Source organism: Conger conger, chromosome 8 (genome assembly GCF_963514075.1).
Source record: "Conger conger chromosome 8, fConCon1.1, whole genome shotgun sequence".
Classification (NCBI taxonomy): domain Eukaryota; kingdom Metazoa; phylum Chordata; class Actinopteri; order Anguilliformes; family Congridae; genus Conger; species Conger conger.
In genome coordinates, this window is record NC_083767.1 from 1,785,820 (window position 1) to 1,809,336 (window position 23,517).

General features: G+C 47.0%; 2 protein-coding genes across 2 annotated transcripts in view; both read right to left on the bottom strand.

Moving 5' to 3' along the window:
- The window catches only part of LOC133134704 (SLIT-ROBO Rho GTPase-activating protein 1-like), a 62,441-nt gene extending 42,092 nt beyond the window's left edge, over nucleotides 1-20,349 (bottom strand). The window contains exon 1 of the mRNA XM_061251011.1: nucleotides 19,813-20,349. Coding sequence (XP_061106995.1) covers nucleotides 19,813-19,879 — 67 coding nt within the window. The 5' untranslated portion in view covers nucleotides 19,880-20,349. The remainder of the gene's footprint in view (nucleotides 1-19,812) is intronic.
- A 743-nt stretch (nucleotides 20,350-21,092) lies between these two features.
- rxylt1 (ribitol xylosyltransferase 1) overlaps nucleotides 21,093-23,517 on the bottom strand; it is a 5,812-nt gene continuing 3,387 nt past the window's right edge. The window contains 6 exon segments of the mRNA XM_061251831.1: nucleotides 21,093-21,216; nucleotides 22,265-22,388; nucleotides 22,391-22,511; nucleotides 22,513-22,581; nucleotides 22,583-22,663; nucleotides 22,665-22,746. Coding sequence (XP_061107815.1) covers nucleotides 21,093-21,216; nucleotides 22,265-22,388; nucleotides 22,391-22,511; nucleotides 22,513-22,581; nucleotides 22,583-22,663; nucleotides 22,665-22,746 — 601 coding nt within the window.

Consider the following 23,517-nt stretch of genomic DNA (forward strand, 5'->3'; position numbering starts at 1 on the left):
CACAACCACAAGCACAGAGCAAGAGTGAGCCACAACCACACAGCAAGAGTGAGCCACAACCACAACCACACAGCAAGAGTGAGCCACAAGCACAACCATACAGCAAGAGTGAGCCACAACCACAAGCACACAGCAAGAGTGAGCCACAACCACAAGCACACAGTAAGAGTGAGCCACAGTCACAACCACAAAGCCAGTGTAAATTTCTGAAAAGAATTAGGTAAAGTGGATATTCATGAAAGCAGAAGCAAGTAAGAAACTGCTGTTGTATTTCTATAAAACACAACCATGGCTTACCCTACTGCTGAAATGATTAATTCAATGTGCACTTACAAAAAGGTAAATGCCCAAACCAGCTAACTCAGAGAGGACTAAGAAGATGCTCAACAGCCAAGACAAATGGAAGACATGAGACTCACAGGGACTGGCCTGAAATAAAGGCGCAGCTCAGAGCCCAATACAAGTGTAAGCTGTTCCATAAAACTGAATCTCAAAAACAGCCAAGGCAACTGAGCAACACAACAAAAAGAGCCCAAGGAGATCATGTGTGCCACAGTGTGTGTGTGTGTGTGTGTGTGTATGTGTGTGTGAGAGTGTGTGTGTGTGTGTGTGTGACACAGTGTGTGTGTGAGTGTGTGAGTGTGTGTGTGTGCCACAATGTGTGTGTGTGCCACAATGTGTGTGTGTGTGTGCCACAGTGTGTGTGAGTGTGTGTGTGTGTGTGTGTGTGTGTGCCACAGTGTGTGTGTGTGTGCCACAGTGTGTGTGAGTGTGTGTGTGTGTGTGCCACAATGTGTGTGTGTGTGCCAAAGTGTGTGTGAGTGTGTGTGTGTGCCACAGTGTGTGTGAGTGTGTGTGTGTGCCACAATGTGTGTGTGTGTGTGTGTGTGAGTGTGTGAGTGTGTGTGTGTGTGTGTGAGTGTGTGTGTGTGTGTGCCACAGTGTGTGTGTGTGTGTGTGCCACAGTGTGTGTGAGTGTGTGTGTGTGTGTGCCACAATGTGTGTGTGTGTGCCACAGTGTGTGTGTGCCACAGTGTGTGTGTGAGTGTGTGTGTGTGCCACAATGTGTGTGTGTGTGTGTGCCACAATGTGTTTGTGTGTGTGTGAGTGTGTGTGTGTGTGTATGTGTGTGTGAGAGTGTGTGTGTGTGTGTGTGTGTGACACAGTGTGTGTGTGAGTGTGTGAGTGTGTGTGTGTGCCACAATGTGTGTGTGTGCCACAATGTGTGTGTGTGTGTGCCACAGTGTGTGTGAGTGTGTGTGTGTGTGTGTGTGTGTGTGTGTGCCACAGTGTGTGTGTGTGTGCCACAGTGTGTGTGAGTGTGTGTGTGTGTGTGCCACAATGTGTGTGTGTGTGCCAAAGTGTGTGTGAGTGTGTGTGTGTGCCACAGTGTGTGTGAGTGTGTGTGTGTGCCACAATGTGTGTGTGTGTGTGTGTGTGAGTGTGTGAGTGTGTGTGTGTGTGTGTGAGTGTGTGTGTGTGTGTGCCACAGTGTGTGTGTGTGTGTGTGCCACAGTGTGTGTGAGTGTGTGTGTGTGTGTGCCACAATGTGTGTGTGTGTGCCACAGTGTGTGTGTGCCACAGTGTGTGTGTGAGTGTGTGTGTGTGCCACAATGTGTGTGTGTGTGTGTGCCACAATGTGTTTGTGTGTGTGTGAGTGTGTGTGTGTGTGCCACAATGTGTTTGTGTGTGTGTGAGTGTGTGTGTGTGTGTGTGCCACAATGTGTGTGTGTGTGTGTGAGTGTGTGTGTGTGTGTGCCACAATGTGTGTGTGTGTGTGTGAGTGCCACAGTGAATGGGGGCGTATTCTTAAATAAGAGGGCTGCACACATGGCAACTGATAACAGCAGCGTTTATCACAGTGCACATGGGCGGAGATATTTCAGTCGGGCTGTACATCACTCAGGGAATAGAAATAGCACCCCAGATTCTAATCACGCAGGAAAGAAAAGAGGCAGACCAAAGATGCTCCCTGGGGTACCTCGATTGCATATTCAGCAGCAATAAAAAATAAGCTAAAATGGGGGAGCCATTGTCTTGTGAATGTACTAAGCAGACACCCCACCCCCCTTACCTCCCAGGAGGTTTCCCCTGCTCATATGATAACTCACCTGCCTCAGAACATGCATCTCATTAAAATGACATCTGCCTGCGCATCCTCTGCATTGTGAGCGCGTCCCTGGAGAGGGCCATGCATAATGCATGTCTGTGAATGCTGCTGTAGGGAACGGGACATTCCCATGCATAATGCATGTCTGTGAATGCTGCTGTAGGGAACAGGACATTCCCATGCATAATGCATGTCTGTGAATGCTGCTGTAGGGAACGGGACATTCCCATGCATAATGCATGTCTGTGAATGCTGCCGTAGGGAACGGGACATTCCCATGCATAATGCATGTCTGTGAATGCTGCTGTAGGGAACGGGACATTCCCATGCATAATGCATGTCTGTGAATGCTGCTGTAGGTGTAGGGGAAAATTCACAAAACGAAAGATCTCCCTCCTAAAAGCATGATAACCAATCACAAGTCAAAATCAGACTCCGCCTTAGTGAGCAGGCTGGTTCCTCCAAAACTCTCGACGATGTGTGCTAAAAGTTTATCAATATATCTGTATTAAAGTTTGATATGTACCCTGTATAGTTTCAAACTGATTAACTGCTAAATTGTGCTAGGATTACACAGTGAGCCCAGCCAGCTGGCAGGGGGGGGGGCCCGTCGTAGACCAAACTGTCAAGGACACAGGCAGAGCAAGATATGACTGTACAGCTGATTTCTCCAGGACTCTCGATGTTTTATGCCAGGAGTGTATCTATTTGACCTAGAACATTAATTATAGCTGAGCTTATGAAAACGCAAGAAACCACAGTGAAAACTGTCGAAATGAGAGCAAAGAATGCTACTTACATTTACTCCCTTAGAAGAGAATAATTAATCAAATGTTTAGTATGTCTGTAGATTAGAAAAGTATATTAGAAGTGAATATTAATGAAATGTTTAGTTTGTCTGTATATTTTCAATGATTACTGCTGCTTAGTTCGTCTTATAAAAGCGAAAGATACAGAGTGACGTGTATGGATGACGTGTTAGAGGGAGGGCATCCAGAACTTTCTGAGGTCTGGTAGTTTGCCAAGAGCAGGTGCGGGGTGAAGTGAGGACACGTAGTTGGCAGAATGCCCTGAACTTTGTACAGAGTTGGCAGAGCATAAGGACCGTTGGCAATTTGCCACAATGACGTTGTGGGAGGAGCGTTGGGAGGAGTTACGATAAGAAAAGTGTGGGTGATTTGCCAGAATGAGGTTTGAGGAGGAGTTGTAGGTGGAGTAACTGTGTATAAAATGGGTGTACAAATGCCAGTCGGGGTTCAGTTCTGGAGAGCTGATCCGGCTTTATGCACGTGTGCTAATAAAGTCTGATTTTCCTGAAGATCTTGCTGCCTGGTGTCGTCTTTTCCCTCGCGAAGATGTTTTTCGACAAATTGAAGATTTGGACTCTGTCGTTTCCTAGACACGACATAGGGAACGGGAGATTTCCATCAAGATGACCTCATTCAATGGGAAGATCTCAGAAAGATAACAAGGTGGGGAAACAACTTCATTTAAAAGGTAAAACACTAAAATGACCAGAAAACCCTCCCTGCGTGGAGGAACTGAGAAACGACTCTGTCCATGAGCATCCACCACAGAAGAAGATGCCCCTCAGAGTTTGAAAAGAGTGTGATTGGTTCCCTTCACCTGTCTATATACACAGTCCCCTCCAAAAGCAGTGGAACAGCAAGGTCAATTCCTTTGTTTTTCATATACAGAGAGTTTGAGGTCAAAAGATGTACATGAGATTACAGATCCGAATTTCAGCTTTCATTTCCTGGTATCTTTATCTAGATTTGTTAAAACATTTGTTAAACAACTTAAAACATATCACCTTTTGTATCGGACCACCCAATTATTAGGTGAGCAAAAGTAATGGAACATTGTACCGCTGAACGAGTTTACACATGTACCACTGAACGAGTTTACACATGTACCACTGAACGAGTTTACACATGTACCGCTGAACGAGTTTACACATGTACCACTGAACGAGTTTACACATGTACCGCTGAACGAGTTTACACATGTACCACTGAACGAGTTTACACATGTACCACTGAACGCATTTACACATGTACCTCTGAACAAATTTACACATGTACCGCTGAACGAGTTTACACATGTACCGCTGCGATCTCCACCACTTCACCTCCTACAAGCCCAAGAGAAGAAGCCGTATCTGGGTCAGAATGTTTCTGTGCCGAATGCGACCACGGCTGTCAATGAGGGATGGTGTTCTGCCCCGCTCTCTGAGTCGGGAATACCACCAGACGCTCTCTGAGTCGGGAATACCACCGGACCAGTACAAATCTGCTCATTAAGCTAAACATAAGGTGAGAGACCCTAAAACCTCAGTCTCCTGAGTGAAGCTCTCCAATCCACTCTGTACCCCAGCCATGCACAACTACATACAACCATGTACACACCTGTACCCCAAGCATGTACAATTGCATACAGATAACCAAGGACTTTAGGTCTCAGTTGTTTCTCCATTTAATTTCACAGTATTGTGGGAAGGAAAAAGGATACATGAAGCTGTGGGAACAGTACAGATCCATACAGAACAGAATAGCTGATGGCGATTTGAGCAGATTTTGAGTGAATTTTGAGCGGATTTTTCATCCTGGCAGTACTGCCCATTTCACACAGCCATCTGACACAGAGATCGCATTTACCACCGTCGCCAAGAAAACCGGCAATAAGCAGCATTCCAGGGGAATATCGCGGATCATTCTCTAAACCAGGAATCTAATTACGCCTGTCCGTCTGTGACATCACAATCACAGGTGTCACGTGACCCAGCCCATCCCACCTCTCCTCTGAACTGTAACAGGAGCAGAGGCTGCTAGGTAACACTGGGCGGCAGCGGACATGTCTGGCCCTCGTGCGCAGGCTGACCATCATCAGTGCGCAGCCTGCCCAACTCCAGCTTCTCCTGCTTCCTCCTTACACCACAAGGTGTGGGAAGGGGGGTCACAAATTGATTCAGGTTTGTCAGATCCCGGTTCCACAGCTTGCTCTGATGGAGACTCCGGAGTCCCCTCAGATCGCAGTGCTGTTGACCACCCTTGCAATGGTTTGCCCAGCTCTTCCCTAGAGAGGGAAAGGGGGGACTCCATCCCAACGGTGGTCCATCTCCACAAAGGAGAAACAGTCAGGGGCGGGGCGCTACTCTGTGAGCGACTCGCGGCGTGCGTCTCTGTCTGTTTGTGAGTTTTGCGCTGTCTATTAGTGTGTAAACGGCTCATTTTTAATACTGGACTCTACACAAGTATGACTCTGAACACTGAAACATTTGGCGAGCCTGGGAATCTTGATCGCCCTTATTCACCCAGCAATCGCATTATGGAATAAGTCGGCAGATCCCAAACCAAGACTCGGCCCGGCCGACACTAATGGATTTTCGGCAGGTGTCCATGGACTTACAAGCGGCGTCACCTTATTTGCATGAAATACCTCGATGCATACAGAGGAATCATCACGTCAGACGAGTTCGGAGGAAAAGGGGATCCAGAGGAGGAATTCGAAATAGAATGCGAAGACGCGGTAGGAGGCTGCCACTACCTGCAATAATGCTGTCTAACGTGAGATCACTGCGGAATAAAATGACAGAACTTTCTGCACTCATTAAACTGGACTCAGACTCTGTTTAACGGAAACCTAGCTGTCAGAAGGACTATCCGATATAGATCTGGAGGGATTTACTATCATACACTTTGACAGAGACACAATACAAACACGGGAGTCAATCGGGGGAGGGCTTTGCATGGCTGTAAACAACAGGTGGGCTACCAACTTTACATTGAGAGAGACAGAGTGCAGCAGACATCATGAAATCATGACTGTGTCATTCAGACCTTTTTACTTACCACGGGAGTTTTCACAGATAACAATAATTTCAGCATATGTCCCTGGTCCCGATAATGCATTTGCTGCACAACGCATTGCTGAATATTACAACAAAGCTCTAAACCAGAACAGTGAACAACCTGTGTTCTTGCTTGGCGATTTGAATACATGTGATGTAGCCTCACTGTTACCCAACCTAGAACAATACATTACATCTCCCACCAGACTGGACAGAACTTTAGACTTGTGTTTTGGTAACATACCGGGAGCTGATGTCTCAAAGCCCCGCCCACCACTCAGTCGCTCTGACCATAATGTTATTCTGCTGCTCCCAAAATACAGACAAAGACTGAAAACGAATAAAACAATAAAACAAACTATTAAGGTCTGGAACAATGAGTCTGTGGAGACATTGCGGGCCTGTATAGAGACCACAGACTGGGATATATTTTTCCATAGCTGTGAGGGAGACCTAAACCTTCTCACAGACTCCATCTCCTCCTATCTGTCCTTCTGTGAGGAGTCTGCTATTCCAACAAAACAGGTCAAGCTGTACCCTAACAACAAGCTTTGGGTTACCAAGGACCTGAAACATTGCTTAAACAGCAAGAAAGCGGCGTTCCTCCAGGGGGACACACACAGAGTCAGAGAGCTGAATAAAGAGCTGCGGAGGAAAACCAGGCTGGCTAAGCTCCAATATAAAAACAAGCTGGAGGAGAAATTCACTGCTGGCAATGCAAGGGAGGCATGGCAGGGACTTAACATCATGATGGGCAGAACAGAGAAATCTGCCAAGATCCAATGCCCTGATTCTGCCACCTTTGCAGAGCAACTTAACAACTACTACAGCAGGTTCAACAAGCCCTCTGCCCAAAAGGACTGGGCCCTGACCAACGCCACCCATTCAGCCATCATAGTGGATAAAACGAAGGTGATCCATTCTGGGCCGTGTCAATCCCCGGAAAGCACCTGGTCCTGATGTGCTGAGGGGCAGGGTGCTGAGGGAATGTTCTGCCCAGCTGGGTGATGTCATCACCCGGTTATTCCAACAGCTGCTAGATTCCAACTGTGCTCCACAGATATGGAAGGAGTCGACCATCATACCTGTGCCGAAAAAGTCCAATGCCAGGGAGATGAAGGACTTCAGACCAGTGGCACTAACCTCCATACTGTGCAAGTGCATGAAGAGAGTGACCACCTTACTGCTATGGTGGCAGACAAACTAGACCCTCTCCAGTTCGCCTACAAGGCAAAGAGAGGGGTGGAGGATGCCTGTCTCACTCTTCTGGACACCGTATGCCGGCACCTGGACTCTACACAACCACACACGGATTTTATTCATGGACTTTTCCTCTGCTTTTAACACGGTTGACTCACACACTCTATGCGACGCCTCCTGGAATTAGAGGTCAACCCAACTCTGATTTTATGGATAAAAGACTTTTTAATGGATAGACCCCAGCATGTTGTGGTCAATGGTTTTACATCCAAAAACAAGATTTTAAACACAGGAGTTCCCCAGGGCTGTGTTTTATCCCCCATTTTATTTTCAATTTACACAAACAACATCACCTGCAACACCAACATGGACTTCTCACTATTAAAGTATGCAGATGACATGGCCATGGTAGCACATATCAGGGACATGAACTCCCTCTCTGCATACCATGAACTGGTGGGCAAGCTCATGACCTGGATAGAGGAAAACTGCTTCATGGGCAGGCAGTGGAGCAGGTTGAGGCCTTCAGGTACCTGGGTATGGAGATAGATAGTTGCCTGTCCTTCTCCCACCACACTGACTCAGTGTACAAGAAGGCACAGCAACACCTGTTCCTGCTGAGGAAACTCAGGGATTTTAATGTCAAGAAGGACATTTTAACAGTTGTTTACAAATCACTTATTGAATCAATTCTCACCTTCAATATCTCCTCCTGGTTCAACTTCACATCTGTTAAGAGCAAATCAAAGCTCTCCCGGGTCATTAATCAAGCAAGTAAAATAATTGGCGTAAATCAAACTCAACTATCTGTACTCCACACACAAGCAATAGAAAGGAAAGCTAACCACATCACATCAGATTTCAGACATCCCCTGCATAAGTCTTTCCAGCTATTACCATCAGGCCGCCGTTACAAAGTTCCCTCCATCAGGAAAAGGTAAAACCTCTACCAGAGAGATCCATACATTTATGGAACAACTTCCACCAAAGGTTCGTTCTAGCTATCCCAAGGTTTGTGAAGCGTTGGTAGCTGAGTACCTGCCACGGTTTGATCAGGCCACAGCCATTAGCAAATCTGTGGAGGTTAAACATAGCTGTACAGAACGACCAAAAGACTTCTACCAATGTCTTAAACATGCATTTTTCCAGGGCAGAAACGGACCAGGCTTAGATGAAGATCAAGCTTTCAAATCGCTTTTTGTGCACAACCTGCACCCCTGTGTCCGAACTCATGTTTCACTGTTTTCAAGGGGCCAACACTCAGCCCTTGAATTAAGAAATGAAGCCCAAATGGTCTGGGACACTTTAAGGATTGTGCCCAGGAACGAGGGATTGGAAACAGCTAAGCACGTTGTCCCAACCAAGCCCGCTGGCACTTTCCAGGTTGCCCCTTTAAAGTCTAATAGCTTAAAACAAAGGCATATGAGTAAGTTCCCAGCTAAGAGCCACCATGGTCGCTTCTCACACTCTGATTCCAGTCGGAATTGGAGAGAAGACCGGCCCAAGCCTGAGAGTCACCAGCATGGCTCTGATAGGGAAGATACCTTGTCTGACGAGAGCTTCTTCAGTACTTCTGAGGACAACTAAAGCATCTAACCTTTGTTCAGTAGTGTATATGCCTTGAGTAACCACTCCAAAGCGCTATCTGGTCTTGTTCAACCTCCATCAAAACACGTTGAGTAAGACTGATCAATAGCCGTGGTCTCCTCACAGGCAGACTCCCAGCTGAAGTTTTGACCACTTTCTTTCAGCTTACATACCAACTTTACATTTGCATTGGATCTCACTTCTTAACCTTCAGGCTGTTCCATGTATATCTCACAATCTATTGGTGCATGTAGGTACGCTGTTTGTAGGATCAGGTTTTCTTGCGCCGTTTTTTGCATCAACACTCTTACACTCGTCAAATTAGTGGTAAGTGAGAATGTCTCCTCATAATCAATGCCCATCGTTAGACTGTATCCTTTGGCTACATAACATGCCTTGTACTTGTCAGATCCATCAACATTACTCTTAATTGTATACACCCATCTACCCCCCACTGCATCCTTCCCCTCAGGTAAATTGGTCAGGGTAAATGTGTCATTCTCTCTTAGAGATTGCATTTCTTCATCCATTGCATTAATCCAATGTTTTGAGTCATTTGAGGTCACTGCTTCCCTGAATGTTAGGGGTACATTACACACAAGTCTGTAACAGTAATCTACACTCATCTGAGCTTTGTCTTTCTTTTCTTCAGTAACATATTCGCTAATCTGGTTTCTTCCTCTCTCTAGAAGGGTATCTCTTAGGTGACTCTTGGTCAATCTGGATCGTTTCCTCTTGGTCACTCACCTCAGGCTCAGGCCTAGTTACTGGACTCTTGTGCTCAGTGCTTCTGCACTCACCTCAGTGTTCTGTCTGGCTCTGTCAGCCCTGTTCTGTGCCTCAAAATCATCATCATCTGGTGTCATGTCAGTCTGCGTCTGCTGTTCTGCTCTTGTCTTAGACACAAACTTAACCAATCTGTTCTTCTGCACTTTTCCACTGTCTGGGTAGTAAACCATGTAGGCTGGGCAATTCTTGTCGTACCCGACAAAGATCCCTTTCTCACATCTTGAGTCAAGCTTTCTTTTGTCTTGCTTGTAAGCATAACATACTAACCCAAACTTCTGCATCCTAGAAATGTTAGGTTGCTTTCCTGTCAGCATAAAGTAAGGTGTCTGTTTTGTGCGGTTGTTAAAGCACCTGTTCCTCACTATAGCTGCTGTCTGTACTGCATACGTCCACAAGAACTTTGGTAGCTCACTCTCTATGAGCATACACCTAGCCATGTCAAACAAAGTTCCCTAGTTTTGCTCTGCTGTACCATTCTGGTGGGGTGAATAGGGAGCTGAAGCCTTGTGCATAATTCCATTTCTACTGAGCAATGCCTTGTAATCTCTTCCCATGAACTCTGTACCATTGTCAAACCTCATACACTTAATTTTCCCATATGGGGCTGTGTCAGCTAGAAATTTCTCAGTTGCTTTTACTGTGTCACTCTTATTTCTTACAAAATAGACAAACATTGCACTGGAATAATCACCAGTGAATGATACGGCCCACCTACATCCATCTCCGGACTCCGGGTCAGTTGGCCCTGCTAGATCTGTGTGTACTAACTGAAGAGCTGCCTTCGCTCTGGTATCAGGCTCCCTGGTCCTAGTCTGAATGAACTTGCCTTGAGTGCACACTTCACATTGAAAGATAGATTTGTCAATTTTCCCCTTAATTTTCATACCTTCAACAACATTTTGCAACTTTTGCACGTCATCATAATTACAGTGGCCTAGAATCTCATGCCATGTCTGCATATCGTAACACCCCTAACAATGGTCATCACACCCACCATCCACAGTCTGTAAGTAAAACAGTCTATCATGTATCGTAACAGCCCTTACAATGGTCATCACACTCACCATCCACAGTCTGTAAGTAAAACTGTCTATCATGTATCGTAACAGCCCTTACAATGGTCATCACACCCACCATCCACAGTCTGTAAGTAAAACAGTCTATCATGTTCATGAATGTGGTACCATCACGGTCCTGTATGGATTTCTTGTCCTTGAAGATCACGGTCGCTCCCCTCACTGTTGCTGCCTTCACAGAAAAGATGTGCTGCGGATAAGAGGGAATGTACAATGCTTGTCTCAGCGTCGCGTTGTGGTGTTGTCCACCGCTGTCAATCAAGCACACCTCACATCAAGCATCTCCTCTGCACTCTGCGATGCCATTGCTCCTCGTGCCATCAGCCAACTCAACACAGTGCGTCTCTGGCTGGAAACTTTTGTTGAGTCTCTTAAGCTATATCCGTAATGATGTGCGAAGTCGCCCCTGTATCCACCATCAGGCCTTTCTCCTTGACTCCGCGGCCTCGCCGAAAGACACTCCGCTTCTCTGTGGCTGGTCCGGAATGCGTAGGACTTGTTGCACATCTCGTCCGAAACCCGTCGCTCATCATCTCGCCGCTGTTTCCTCCTGCAGTTGTTGTCCCGGCGCGTGTTGCTTTTACAGTGACTGCACCACTGTTTGCGAAAACAGGCTCTCGCTTTATGCCCTTTCACGCCACACTTGCAGCACACAATGCCTGCGTTCTCCTCGGCGGCCCGGTCGCTTGAGTTCGAGGGTCTCGCACTCTGCTGTGCGCGCGCGTTCATCACGTTGTCATCGGTGGCTGTAGAGCGCATTTTCTCGGTGTCCTCGTAACTACGTAGCTTTGTTTTAAATTCCGCAAAAGGCATGGTCTGATCACTCTGAGTAATGTGAATGGTAAATGGCTTGAACGATTTGGGCAGTCCTTTCAAAATCATTGCCACTAACAGCCCATCACTCAACGTCTCTCCAGTGTTTCTCAATACTGTGGTAATAGTCTCTGCTCTTATAACGTAATCCGTAACAGTTTCACTCCTTGACTTTTGCAATGAAGTCAACTCGGTGTACAGGCTAACTATTGGTGGCTTACCTTTGCCAGCATAATAGTCTCTCAAAATTAGCAATGCTATTCGACCATCGTCTGCTGCTTCTTGCATTACCAACGATAAACTCTTGTCATGAGCCTCAGCGTCCCTCTTGTTGATGGGATCTAACCCCATCCTGGATTAGCTCTGCATGAGCCTCAGCGTCCCACTTGTTGATGGGATCTAACCCCATCCTGGATTAGCTCTGCATGAGCCTCAGCGTCCCACTTGTTGATGGGATCTAACCCCATCCTGGATTAGCTCTGCATGAGCCTCCCTTAACCTTGCGTTAATAATAATAATAATAATAATAATAATAATAATAATATTAGCTTAATCAGCGCTCCCCGCTTCATCAGCGTTCAGTCACTACTGTCCTCGGCAGGCTCCTTAGGAATAGTGCCCTTCAAACCTCGCAATCTTAGATGTCCTAAGAATTTTGTTTCCCACAGCTCATAATTCTTTTCATCTCCGTCAAAAACTAGTCGAGACCAACAGCTGCTGCTCGATCTGTCCATAGTCTTCCTTTCGCTCCTGCTAGCCATCTCTGCCTGTCGATGATAGCTTGCACCACGTGGAAGTTACTTTCTATTTCGCCTATCCCTGGGTATATCAAAAACTTCGGGCAATTCTGGGAATTCTGGGCCCATAACCTGTTGTCAGAGTTGAATCGCACGGGGACTTGTGCATACCCAGTTACATTGATATAACCTAGAGGTTAATAATACGGAGGAATAAACTGCTCAACATTCATTGTGGGAATCCAAAGGACGAAGAGAATTTATTGTTGCGCACACACGGTTATATACACATGCATCATATGTCCCTATCAATACATTTGATTGGCCATCACCTACCTAAGATAACTTTTATAAAATAAAAGTTCACCTATACCATTGAGGGCATACTTACTCCATACATGTTAAAAGTTCCTCTGGATTACACTCAGACATGTGGCTCTCAAACACGCAACCAAACAACACTGAACACAGCAGGTTCTGAGTGTGTGTTTGTGGGTGTGTACATGCATGTGAGAGACTGTATATGTTGGTGTGTGCATGTGCTAGTATCTGTGTGTGAGTGTACTTTACATTATTGCATTACATTATTTGTATTTGGCAGACGCTCTTATCCAGAGCGACGTACAGTTGATTAGACTAAGCAGGAGCAATGCCGGGTAAAGAGCCTTGCTCTAGGGCCCAACGGCTGTGCAGATCTTATTGTGGCTACACCGGGATTAGAACCACAGACCTTGCGTGTCCCAGTTTTTTACTTTAACCACTACACTACAGGAAAAGCTGTGAAAAGCATTCAGCATAGAGTATAAGACATAATTGTGCATTAAATATGTTTAATTTGTTTCATTACATTATATTAATGGCATTTGGCAGACGCTCTTATCCAGAGCGACGTACAACAAAGTGCATAACCAGGGATAAGTGTGCTGAAAGACCATAGAGGGAAGTACAATTTCAACTGCTCCAAAAGTGACCAAACTTAACTAGCCTTGTGTGCAGGTGTGTGTACAGTCCTGCCCAAAAGTTCTGTCGCATGAGTGGCCAAAAGTGACAATTGCTAATTACCCAACTCTTAATTAGCTAATGAAGTTAGGAAACAACACAAATTAATCATAAGTGTCTAAAGTTTATTAGAAGCTAGCAAAATGACATTTCAAAATTGTTACTAAATGTTACAGGTTGATAATGATCAACAGGCCAGTTTTGGCCGGACAAAAGTCTTGTCGCAATGGCCAACTCCAATTTCTAGGCCACAGTGAATGAGGAAGAAACAAACAAGGGGCTTGATTAGTCAGCTGTAGGTAACTTTGAGCTATAAAAGCAGACATTTGACACTTTAAGCCATCAAGTTCATGCTCAACATTGCTTCTGTTAACATGCCCAAGATCAAACCAGAAACCAAAGTGCTGATCATCAAGAATCTCAAGTCCAAGTCTCCTGCTGAAGTTGCAGACATCTTCAATGTGTCTAAACGGCAGGCAATGTGGTAATATAGTGCCTTTATCCAAAGCGCTGTACAATTGATGCTTCTCCATTCACCCATTCATACACACATTCACACACCGATGGCGATTGGCTGCCATGCAAGGCCCCGACCAGCTCGTCAGGAGCATTTAGGGGTTAGGTGTCTTGCTCAGGGACACTTTGACACAGCCCAGGCAGGGGATCGAACCGGCAACCCTCCGACTGCCAGACGACTGCTCTTACTGCCTGAGCCATGTCGCCCCATGTCAACCGCCTCACAGCTCCAGGAGGAGTGGACGCCAGCAACACCTGTTTCGTCAAGAACTGTACGTCAGATTCTTGCTCGCAATGGTCTCCACGGTCGTATTGCTGCCCAGAAACCAGCGCTAAACAAGAGACAGCTAAGAAACCGTGTTGCGTACGCCAAGGACCACAGCCTGACGAAAGGTTGGACAGCAGAAAAGTGGCGAAAAATTTATTTTTCAGATGAATCGTCAGTTGAGCTCCATCCCAAGCGCCGCCAATATTGTTGACGATCCTCTGGGGCCCGTCTGGACCCACAGTTCACCCAGAAGACAGTCAAATTTGGAGGTGGAAAGATTATGGCTTGGGGTTACATCCAATACGGAGGTGCCAGGGAGATCTGTAAGGTAACATTGACAGTGCCAAATATCAACAGATTCTTGCCTCCCAGTACATTCTCGACTACAAGAGGGGTCAGATTTTTCAACAGGATGGAGCTCCTTGCCATACCTCAGGTTCCACTATGAAGTTTCTCAGGGGGAAGAAGATCAAGGTCCTTCAGGGATGGCCAGCACAGTCTCCAGATATGAATATTATTGAGCATATCTGGGGAAGAACTTGGAGGAAGCTTGGAGGACCAAGCCGAAGAACTTGGAGGAGCTTTGAGATGTCTGCAAGGTGGCCTTCCATGCCATCCCCGACGACTTCATCAACAAGCTCTACGACTCTCTGCCAAACCGGATGGCAACTGTTCCGCAGGCCAAAGGAACCCATACAAGATATTCATTTCTTAACTTATAGTCCATGATGAAATACTAGACTGATTTTTCATTTGGTATTTTATTTACTTTTTGAGAAAGATCAAATTTATTGATTATAATTTGATTATAAAGACTTTTGTCCAGGTAGAAACTGGCTTGTTCATCATTATCAAGCAATAAACCTTATAAGCATCTATGAAATTTTTGTTTAGCTAGTATCTAAATAAACTTCAGACACTTATGATTAATTTGTGTTGTTTCCTAACTGTATTAGCTAATTAAGAGTTGGGTAATTAGCAATTGTCACTTTTGTCCACTCATGCGACAAAACTTTTGGCCAGGACTGTATATGCTGGTGTTTTTGTGTGTGTGAGCGTATGTTAGTGTGTGTGTGTGTGTAAACAGTATGTTGATGTGAATGTATGTACTATGTGTGTGTGTATGTGTATGTGTATGTGAATGTGTGTATATGTTGGTGTATGTGTGTGTGAGTATGTTAGTATGCGTGTGTATGTTAGTATGCATATGTGAGTATGTTAGTATGTGTGTGTTAGTATGTTAGTGCGAGTATGTTAGTTACCGTGTATTAGTATGTTACTATGTGAGTGTGAGTATGTTAGTACGCGAGTGTGGTAAGCACCCAGCTGTCCGTCAGCACTCAGAGCTGCACTCTGGGAGGTGTAGTCACGCATGCACTCTGGGAGGTGTAGCCACGCATGCACTCTGGGAGGTGTAGTCACGCATGCACTCTGGGAGGTGTAGTCACGCATGCACTCTGGGAGGTGTAGTCACGCATGCACTCTGGGAGGTGTAGTCACGCATGCACTCTGGGAGGTGTAGTCACGCATAGCGAGCAGGGCACTGTCACCAGGGAGACAGGCATTCCGCAGGAGAGACAAACCCCAGACAGAGAGAGAGGGGGGGAGGAGCGGAAGAGAGAAGGGGAGAGATAAAGAGAGGGACAGAGTGATAAAGAGACAGGAGAGAGAGATAAAGAGGGAGGGACAGGGAGATGGAGGGAGAGAGGGAGGTTGTGTTGGGGAGAGACAGATCCAGATCAACCGCTGTACTGCTCCCCAGATAAACCAGCGCATCACCACACATGCTGAACCCAAACACCACTCTTTACCGCACACAGCCAATAAGACACAGTAGATGACTCTGTCCACAGCAGTGACCTGAGTTAGACCTCAGAGTAAAATCAAACAGAACTCTGGAAGCAGATATGCTGAATAATGAGAATCTCAAAGAGCTTCATTAATAATGCACGGCACATGCAGTGTGCTCAGTTTGTTTTCATTTCAGCCGGTTAATCGGCCAAATGTTTATTTTATATTTCCTGCATTATTAAGCAAGTTTTTAATGAAACCGACTCATATTATTATTCCTTATTTCTGAAGTTGTCTCCATGGCAACAGGCCAGTGGTCAGCAATGCATGAGACCAGAGTAGCACCAATCACAGCAACACAGGACACCAGAGTAGCACCAATCACAGCAACACAGGACACCAGAGTAGCACCAATCACAGCAACACAGGACACCAGAGTAGCACCAATCACAGCAAGTTGAAATACATTTTACATTTACATTTGAGTCATTTGGCAGACACTTTTAATCCAAAGCAAAGTGCATAGGTTCTTCCACAAGTTAAAGCAACACATCCATAACTAGTAAAATACACAAGAAGTGCTGTTCTAAACATACAGCCATCAGAACTGCAATTTTTCTTTTTTTTTTGGGTTAGACAAGAGGGTTGGTAATATCGGAAAGGGGGGGGGGGGGGAATCAGGAAGTAGGACTAAGGTACAGTTTGAAAAGGTGTGTTTTTAGTTTGCGTCAAATAAGGGGAGGGATTCTGCTGTGACAGTGGTAGGCAAGTCATTCCAACACTGAGGAACCAGAATGGAAAACAGGTGTGAACGTGCAGCTTGACTGCCAGGTGCTCGTAGTGAGGGAACCATAAGGCGACCAGAGCTGGCAGACCGGAGTGGTCTAGCTGGGGAGTAGGGAGTGATCAAGGATTGTATGTAACGTGGGACAGTCCCCTTAGCAGCCTGAAATGCCAACACTAGGGCCTTGAATCGGATGCGTGCAGCAATAGGAAGCCAGTGGAGGCCAGTGAGGCGCGGGGTGACATGAGCCGACCTGGGCTGACTGGTGATCAAGCGGGCTGCAGCATTCTGGACCAGCCGGAGGGGCTTGATTGCACACGCTGGGAGACCGGCTAGGAGGGAGTTGCAGTAATCCAGGCGGGAAATGACGAGCACCTGGACCAGGTGCTGGGTGGCTTTCTCCGTCAGGAGATGACGGATACAGCGTATATTGTAGAGGAAGAACCTGCAGGTTCTGGCAGTGGAGGATACTTGTGGAACCAGGGTGAGGCTGTTATCAAGAGTCACCCCAAGATTATTTGCTGTATGGGAGGAGGAAACTACAAAGTCCTCAACAGTCAGTGACAGGTTGATTGTTGGAGAGGACTTAGCAGGGATGTAGAGAAGCTCAATCTTGGGAAGGTTAAGCTTCAGGTGGTGGGAAGTCATCCACGCAGAGATATCAGCCAAGCAGGCAGTGATCTGTGTGGTGACCTGGGTATTGGGGGGAAGGAAAGAAAGAGTTGGGTGTCATCAGCATAAGAATGGTAAGAAAAGCCATGGGAAGAGATAACAGAACCAAGAGACATGGTGTATAGAGAGAAGAGGAGAGGACCAAGAACTGAGCCCTGCAGGACTCCAGTTTGTAGGGGGCGAGGGTCAGAGACTGAGCCCCTCCAAGTCACCTGGTAGGAATGACCAGAGAGGTAGGAGAAAAACCATGTCAGTGCAGATCCTGTGACACCCATCCCAGTCAGCGATGAGAGCAGAATCTCATGGTTGACTGTATCAAAGGCAGCCAACAGGTCCAGGAAGATGAGGACAGAGGAGAGGGATTTGGCTTTGGCAGAGTGGAGTGCCTCAGTGACCGCGAGCAGGGCGGTCCCAGTGGAGTGGCCACTCTTGAAGCCGGACTGGTTGGAATCATGGAGATTGTTCTGGAGAAGATAAGTGGACAGGGGAGCAGACCTTTTCCATTTTCTCTCCGCTGCCCGCGGTGGTGGTGAGAGGACACAGAGACTCAAAGGAAGATGAGAGGGAGGACAGCTGGAGTGATAGCACTGTGGGTCAGATTGAGTTACTCACAGTTGGAGTGTGGGGCTAAGGCATGTGGACACACACACACACACACACACACACATATATACACACGTGCACGCAGACACGCAGACACACAGACGTATACATACACACACACACGCACCCATATACGCACACGCACGCACGCACACATATACACACACACAAGCACCTCCTGAGGTGCTACCTCTCTGTTGAGAGGGACAGGGACATCGCCATAGCAACGAGAGCATAGAGTGCAGCTTCTCCTCGCCTCTATGTGCACATGCTCACACACACACGCACGCACACACACAGACAGACACACACACGCACACGCACACGCACACGCACACACACACACACACACCCGCGCGCACAACAGGGGGGGGGGGGGGTGGTGGTCCTTCAACCTCAGAACCTGGCCTCCCCCCTCGCCCATCCTTCCAGGATTCCCGGGTGGATTTCTCGACAGGCATCCGTTTGGAAACCTGAGACTGGAAGTGCGAGGACCCAAGGCTGTCCCTGCAGGATACCGTGCACGCGCACCTCATGGGCATACACACACCCCGCGCACACACACACACACTGATGTGCACACACACCCTGCGCGCGCACACACACACTGACGCGCACACACACCCTGCGCGCACATACACACTGACACGCACACACACTGACGCACACACACACACACAGTGCCCACACCAGTATGAATTGCCAGATACACAAACACACACAAACACACACACACAAAGTTCCCAAAGCAACAGAAGGACAGAGCAGAACAGCAGGGGTGGCACAGGGGCTGGTAGGCGCACGCACACACACATGCACAGCTATTTTCTGGTCCTTTGAAGGTCATGGCACAGGAATGCATCATTAAAATGTTTGTTCTGCTGAATTGCACTCACCTATCAAGCTCACTTTTTAATGAGGGCAATCGTTTAGGTTTTGTAGAATCAGTATGAAAATGGCCTTGCCACTATGTCATAAACCTGTGTAAGATGACCGACGTATTGTATTACTTTCAGTAAATAGATAGAGGAACCCACTGTTTCCATGGTGATGTTACTCAGTGGACTCAAATCCATAACAAAATGCAGCTGATGGGTGGGTCCCATTATGAGTGGGGTTGGGTGGATCCCATTATGAGTGGGGTTGGGTGGATCCCATTATGAGTGGGGTTGGGTGGATCCCATTATGAGTGGGGATGGGTGGATCCCATTATGAGTGGGGATGGGTGGGGCCCATTATGAGTGGGGATGGGTGGGGCCCATTATGAGTGGGGTTGGGTGGATCCCACTGCGAGCTACACACTGATAATGTGAGTACACATGCATTATACATACAATAAGCATGATTGTGTGTGTGTGTGTGTGTGTGTGTGTGTGTGAGAGAGAGAGAGAGTGAGAGAGAGTGAGAGGGGGGCTCCATGCACAATACCGTGGTTAGTTACATTACATTAAAATATATTTTTTATAGCTGAGACCTTAACAATTAATTTGCTTCTGGATAGACTATTCTCACAAATTGTGCCAGAGAAATATGGCATCTTCAAAGTGCCAACCAACACCGATCTCCCTACAACAATGTACAAAGCGTCATGAAAATGAAACAAAACACTATGCTGGGAAGAACTTTACATTTATTCTGTTCCACGAAAACTGACCAGATCACGGTAGTCGACATTAATCTGAACATCAAGTTTGACTTTGTAAGCCTACTAGCTACGTAAGTAAATATCTTTACCGGCGCAAAGCACTATCCGTTAACCAACAATGGAGACTCTTCCGATGCTTTGAGGGCCGAGGGCTCGTAATAGTAAAACGCCAAACACAGACAACATTCAACATTAGAAGAAAAAAAAACCTGAGACCGTCAGGGCTATAACCTTACTGATGTTATGCTCGGCATCCATATTGTATGATTTCATTTTGCAACTAATCATTAATGTTCCCGGCGTTAGCAGAAAACGTTGCAGGTGAAACAACTGACACAGAACAATATGACATCAGATTAATTTAAATCTCACCCTTCACGTGGCTCTCATACTCGGCGATTATTTCTTTATCCTTTTTGAACTTCGCTGGATTGGACATCTCGGAACCGCTTCGGGAGTTCTCAAAGTTGGTATGTTTTAATCAACAAATTGTTCTGGTCCTGCTGTACGCCTAGTGTATCCTACAGGTTTGGCAGTATTCACAACTGACAAAATGATACATAAAATAAAAAAGATACGAGGCTCGGTTTAATTCGCCAGACACCTTTAGCAGTCCTCCTGTGAAGATGAGCCTCGATTTTTACAAAACATAAAACGTGTTTCCAGATCCCATTACCCTGCTGTACACACCGCCGCGGAATGTAACCAACCCAGTCACTGGTTAACATAAAGGCAGCGGCTGCGGTTCTGACAGTCCCGCGGAAAACCTCAGAGCAGACGAGGGAAAAATGATCAGGATGACCTTCTGGTCAAACAATCTCAACCGCAAATGGGAATCTGGAATTGCACGCTGGAAAAACGGAGAAAACCAGTGCTATACAGCCGCACGCGCTTCCTCCGGCGCGCTGGTGTAATTGAATGCCACACATCCGAGCCGCTTACCAGACGAGACCGACCGCGCGCAGCACGGTAATGGGCGGGACCGGCAAGGTGCTCCGAGCAGAAACGTGTTCATGATTCAGGCCAGTCCAACCGATGTGTGCGGGTTCTTTCTTTCAGAATCAGTTTATCAGTTAAAGGTTTATATGACCGAGCGGTCTTATGTACGCACAGATTCCTGAAAATCGTGTCTTTTGACATCCGCCTCAGAAGGGCTGGATATATCAGCCATTTTTAAGTCGCGATAAGACTGAGACTGTCCAGAAATGTTTCCCGTTCGTCTTTAAATCAGTAACATTTAAACAGATGAACTGCAGCCTATGCACAAGAAACGACACTGCTGTCATAATATAGTTGAGTCAATTGAATGAATTGCCTTTCCATCAATCTGAGCTGCAAGTTTAGTTTTCAAGCATCTATAGTCGGCTATATTGCTTTAGATATATTTGGCCTATTGTCAATACGTATGATTGTTAATAAGTGTGATTCGCTTAAATATGCGCAGTCATCTGGTCAATAATGTTAAATGTAAATGCGTTTCACTAAAATAGTTTCCAAATAGTCATCTGGAATCTCCTGTCCCAAAATTACCATTCTTAAAACTATGCTAGAAATCTGCACATTTGTGATTAAAATTCTGCCCGTTTGCCGACATTGCTGCAGTCACGATGTAGTGCTTGTCTGCCATCTAGCGCTCACTGGCAGGACATTTATCATTTTAAATCCGAGTTGAGAACTTTCCCGTGCAGTTGGGGCACCCTCTCCGCACGGACCCCCAGTCGAATCCATGAATTTGACGTGTTCCACCTGAAGCACCCCTGACTGAACACGTCAGGCCTGCATTAGAGAAAAGCGGCATATGTACAGAAAACCTAAACAAACTCACCCAAATTTAATGTGGAAATTTAAATGTAAAATAAAAAATAAATATCGAATTGAACTAGAACACAAAGCCTTTTCCCATAAATTCTACACAGCAATTTATTTTGTAGAGGAAATGGTTTCAGACACCTGCATGTAAGGGCCACTGTAACGGAAATGAAATGGCCAACACGTTAATTTAACCATGTAGGACGCTGTAGAGAATTGCAGATTCCGCATGAATATGAAATGAGTACCTTACATACGGAAGATGGTAAATAAACCGTGATCTCAGGGCTGTTCGCACAACGTTCGACATTAAATACCTTTTATTTACATTTAAAATAAAACATTTCACACATTCATAGAAAGGAAATGCATAGTTCTGTCTAAACCACAAGTTAGTGAGAAAATTGCAGATTCTACTGAAAAGTTAAATGAGAATAACGCAGCAGTGTAGCTCTTATTTCAGTACAGGTCAAAAACTGACCAACAGACCAACAGACCAACAGACCAACAGACCAACTGACCAACTGACCAACAGACCAACTGACCAACAGACCAACTGACCAACAGACCAACTGACCAACAGATCAACAGACCAACTGACCAACAGACCAACTGACCAACAGACCAACTGACCAACAGAACAACAGACCTCGGTCAACGATTACTTGAAAATCATGACTCTTCATTTTTACTAAAATGTGAAGATGAAAATTTTCAATGAAATGTTACTACCAAAACACACATTGGATATTAAGTTTTTTTTGTTTGAATATTATGGGAAAATAGATCTTATTAAGATTGTAATCTGCAGGGTTCTTACTGCTATATCTAAACAGTGATTTTGGAAAAGGTCATTATCTGTCCCAGGTTACCTGACCATACCAACCATACCAATCACACATTAGTGTTTGGAGTTCAATTCCTGCATCTAGAAATGCTGATTTTGTCAACTTGGAAAATTGCGAAAAGTGTGACTTTCCGATTAATTCCTGAATTGAGTGACGCAGAAATGTACCTGACCAGGGGAGCATCAGGACAGTCTCTGCAGCATACCCGCCCCCTCAGTCCCCCCCTCAGCCCCTCAGACCCCCATGTAGAAGCTGTCCTCCAGCGCTGGGTGAAGCGCTCCTTCATCTCCTCCGGAAGGTTCCGTACCACTCCATCAGCCTCCTCCTCCTCTCCACCTTCTCCTCAGCACTCATCCCCCTCTCCTTCTGCAGCAGCGCGGGGAGTTCAGCCCAGTGCCGCAGGAACAGGAAGGGGTGCGCCCCAGGCCTTGAGCAGGCGGAGCGGAGCGCCCTGATTGGCCCCCGCCCCGCCCGCGCAACCCCCCCTCGGTCCCTCGGTCCTCCACCACGGGCAGCGACCCCAGTGCGCTGGCCTCGTACAGCCGGTAGCTCTCCGCGTTCACCCCCCACCGGGCACAGCGTGAGGTCACTCTGCGCCAGCGCAGCCTGGTACCGCCGCAGGGAGTCCGCCGTCTCCATGGGAACCCACCTGGGGGGGGGGTGACCAGAAGCACATGATGTGGATGTGGATGTGGTGTGGGGTATGGGGTGTGGGTGTGGTGTGTGGGTGTGGGGTTGGGGTGTGGGGGTGTGGGTGTGGGGTGAGTGTGCGGGGTGGGTGTGGGGTGAGTGTGTGGGTGTGGGGTGAGAGTGTGGGGTGAGTGTGAGTGTGTGGGGTGTGGGGTGAGTGTGTGGTGTGGGTGGAGTGTGTGGGGTGGGTGTGGGTGTGGGTGAGTGTGTGGGTGTGGGGAGTGGGTTGAGTGTGGGTGTGAGTGTGTGGGGTGAGTGTGTGGGGTGAGTGTGTGGTGTGAGTGTGTGGGGTGAGTGTGTGGGTGTGGGGTGTGGGGAGTGGTGTGTGTTGTGTGGGTGTGGGTGTGTGTGGGGTGTGGTGTGGTGGGGTGTGGGGTGAGTGTGGGTGTGAGGTGAGTGTGTGGGTTGTGGGGTGAGTGTGTGGGTGTGGGGGAGTGGGTGTGGTGTGTGGGTGTGGGGTGAGTGTGTGGGGTGTGGGGTGAGTGTGTGGGGTGTGGGGTAGTGGGGTGTGGGTGAGTGTGTGTGTTTGGGGTGAGTGTGTGGGTGGGGTGGTGAGTGGGTGTGGGTGTGTGGGTGAGTGTGTGGGGTGTGTGGGTAGTGGGTGTGGGGTGAGTGTGTGGTTTGGGGTGAGTGTGTGTGGGGTGAGTGTGTGGGTGAGTGTGGTTGGTGTGGTGTGTGGGTGTGGGGTGAGTGTGTGGGGTGGGGTGAGTGTGTGTGTGTGGGTGTGGGG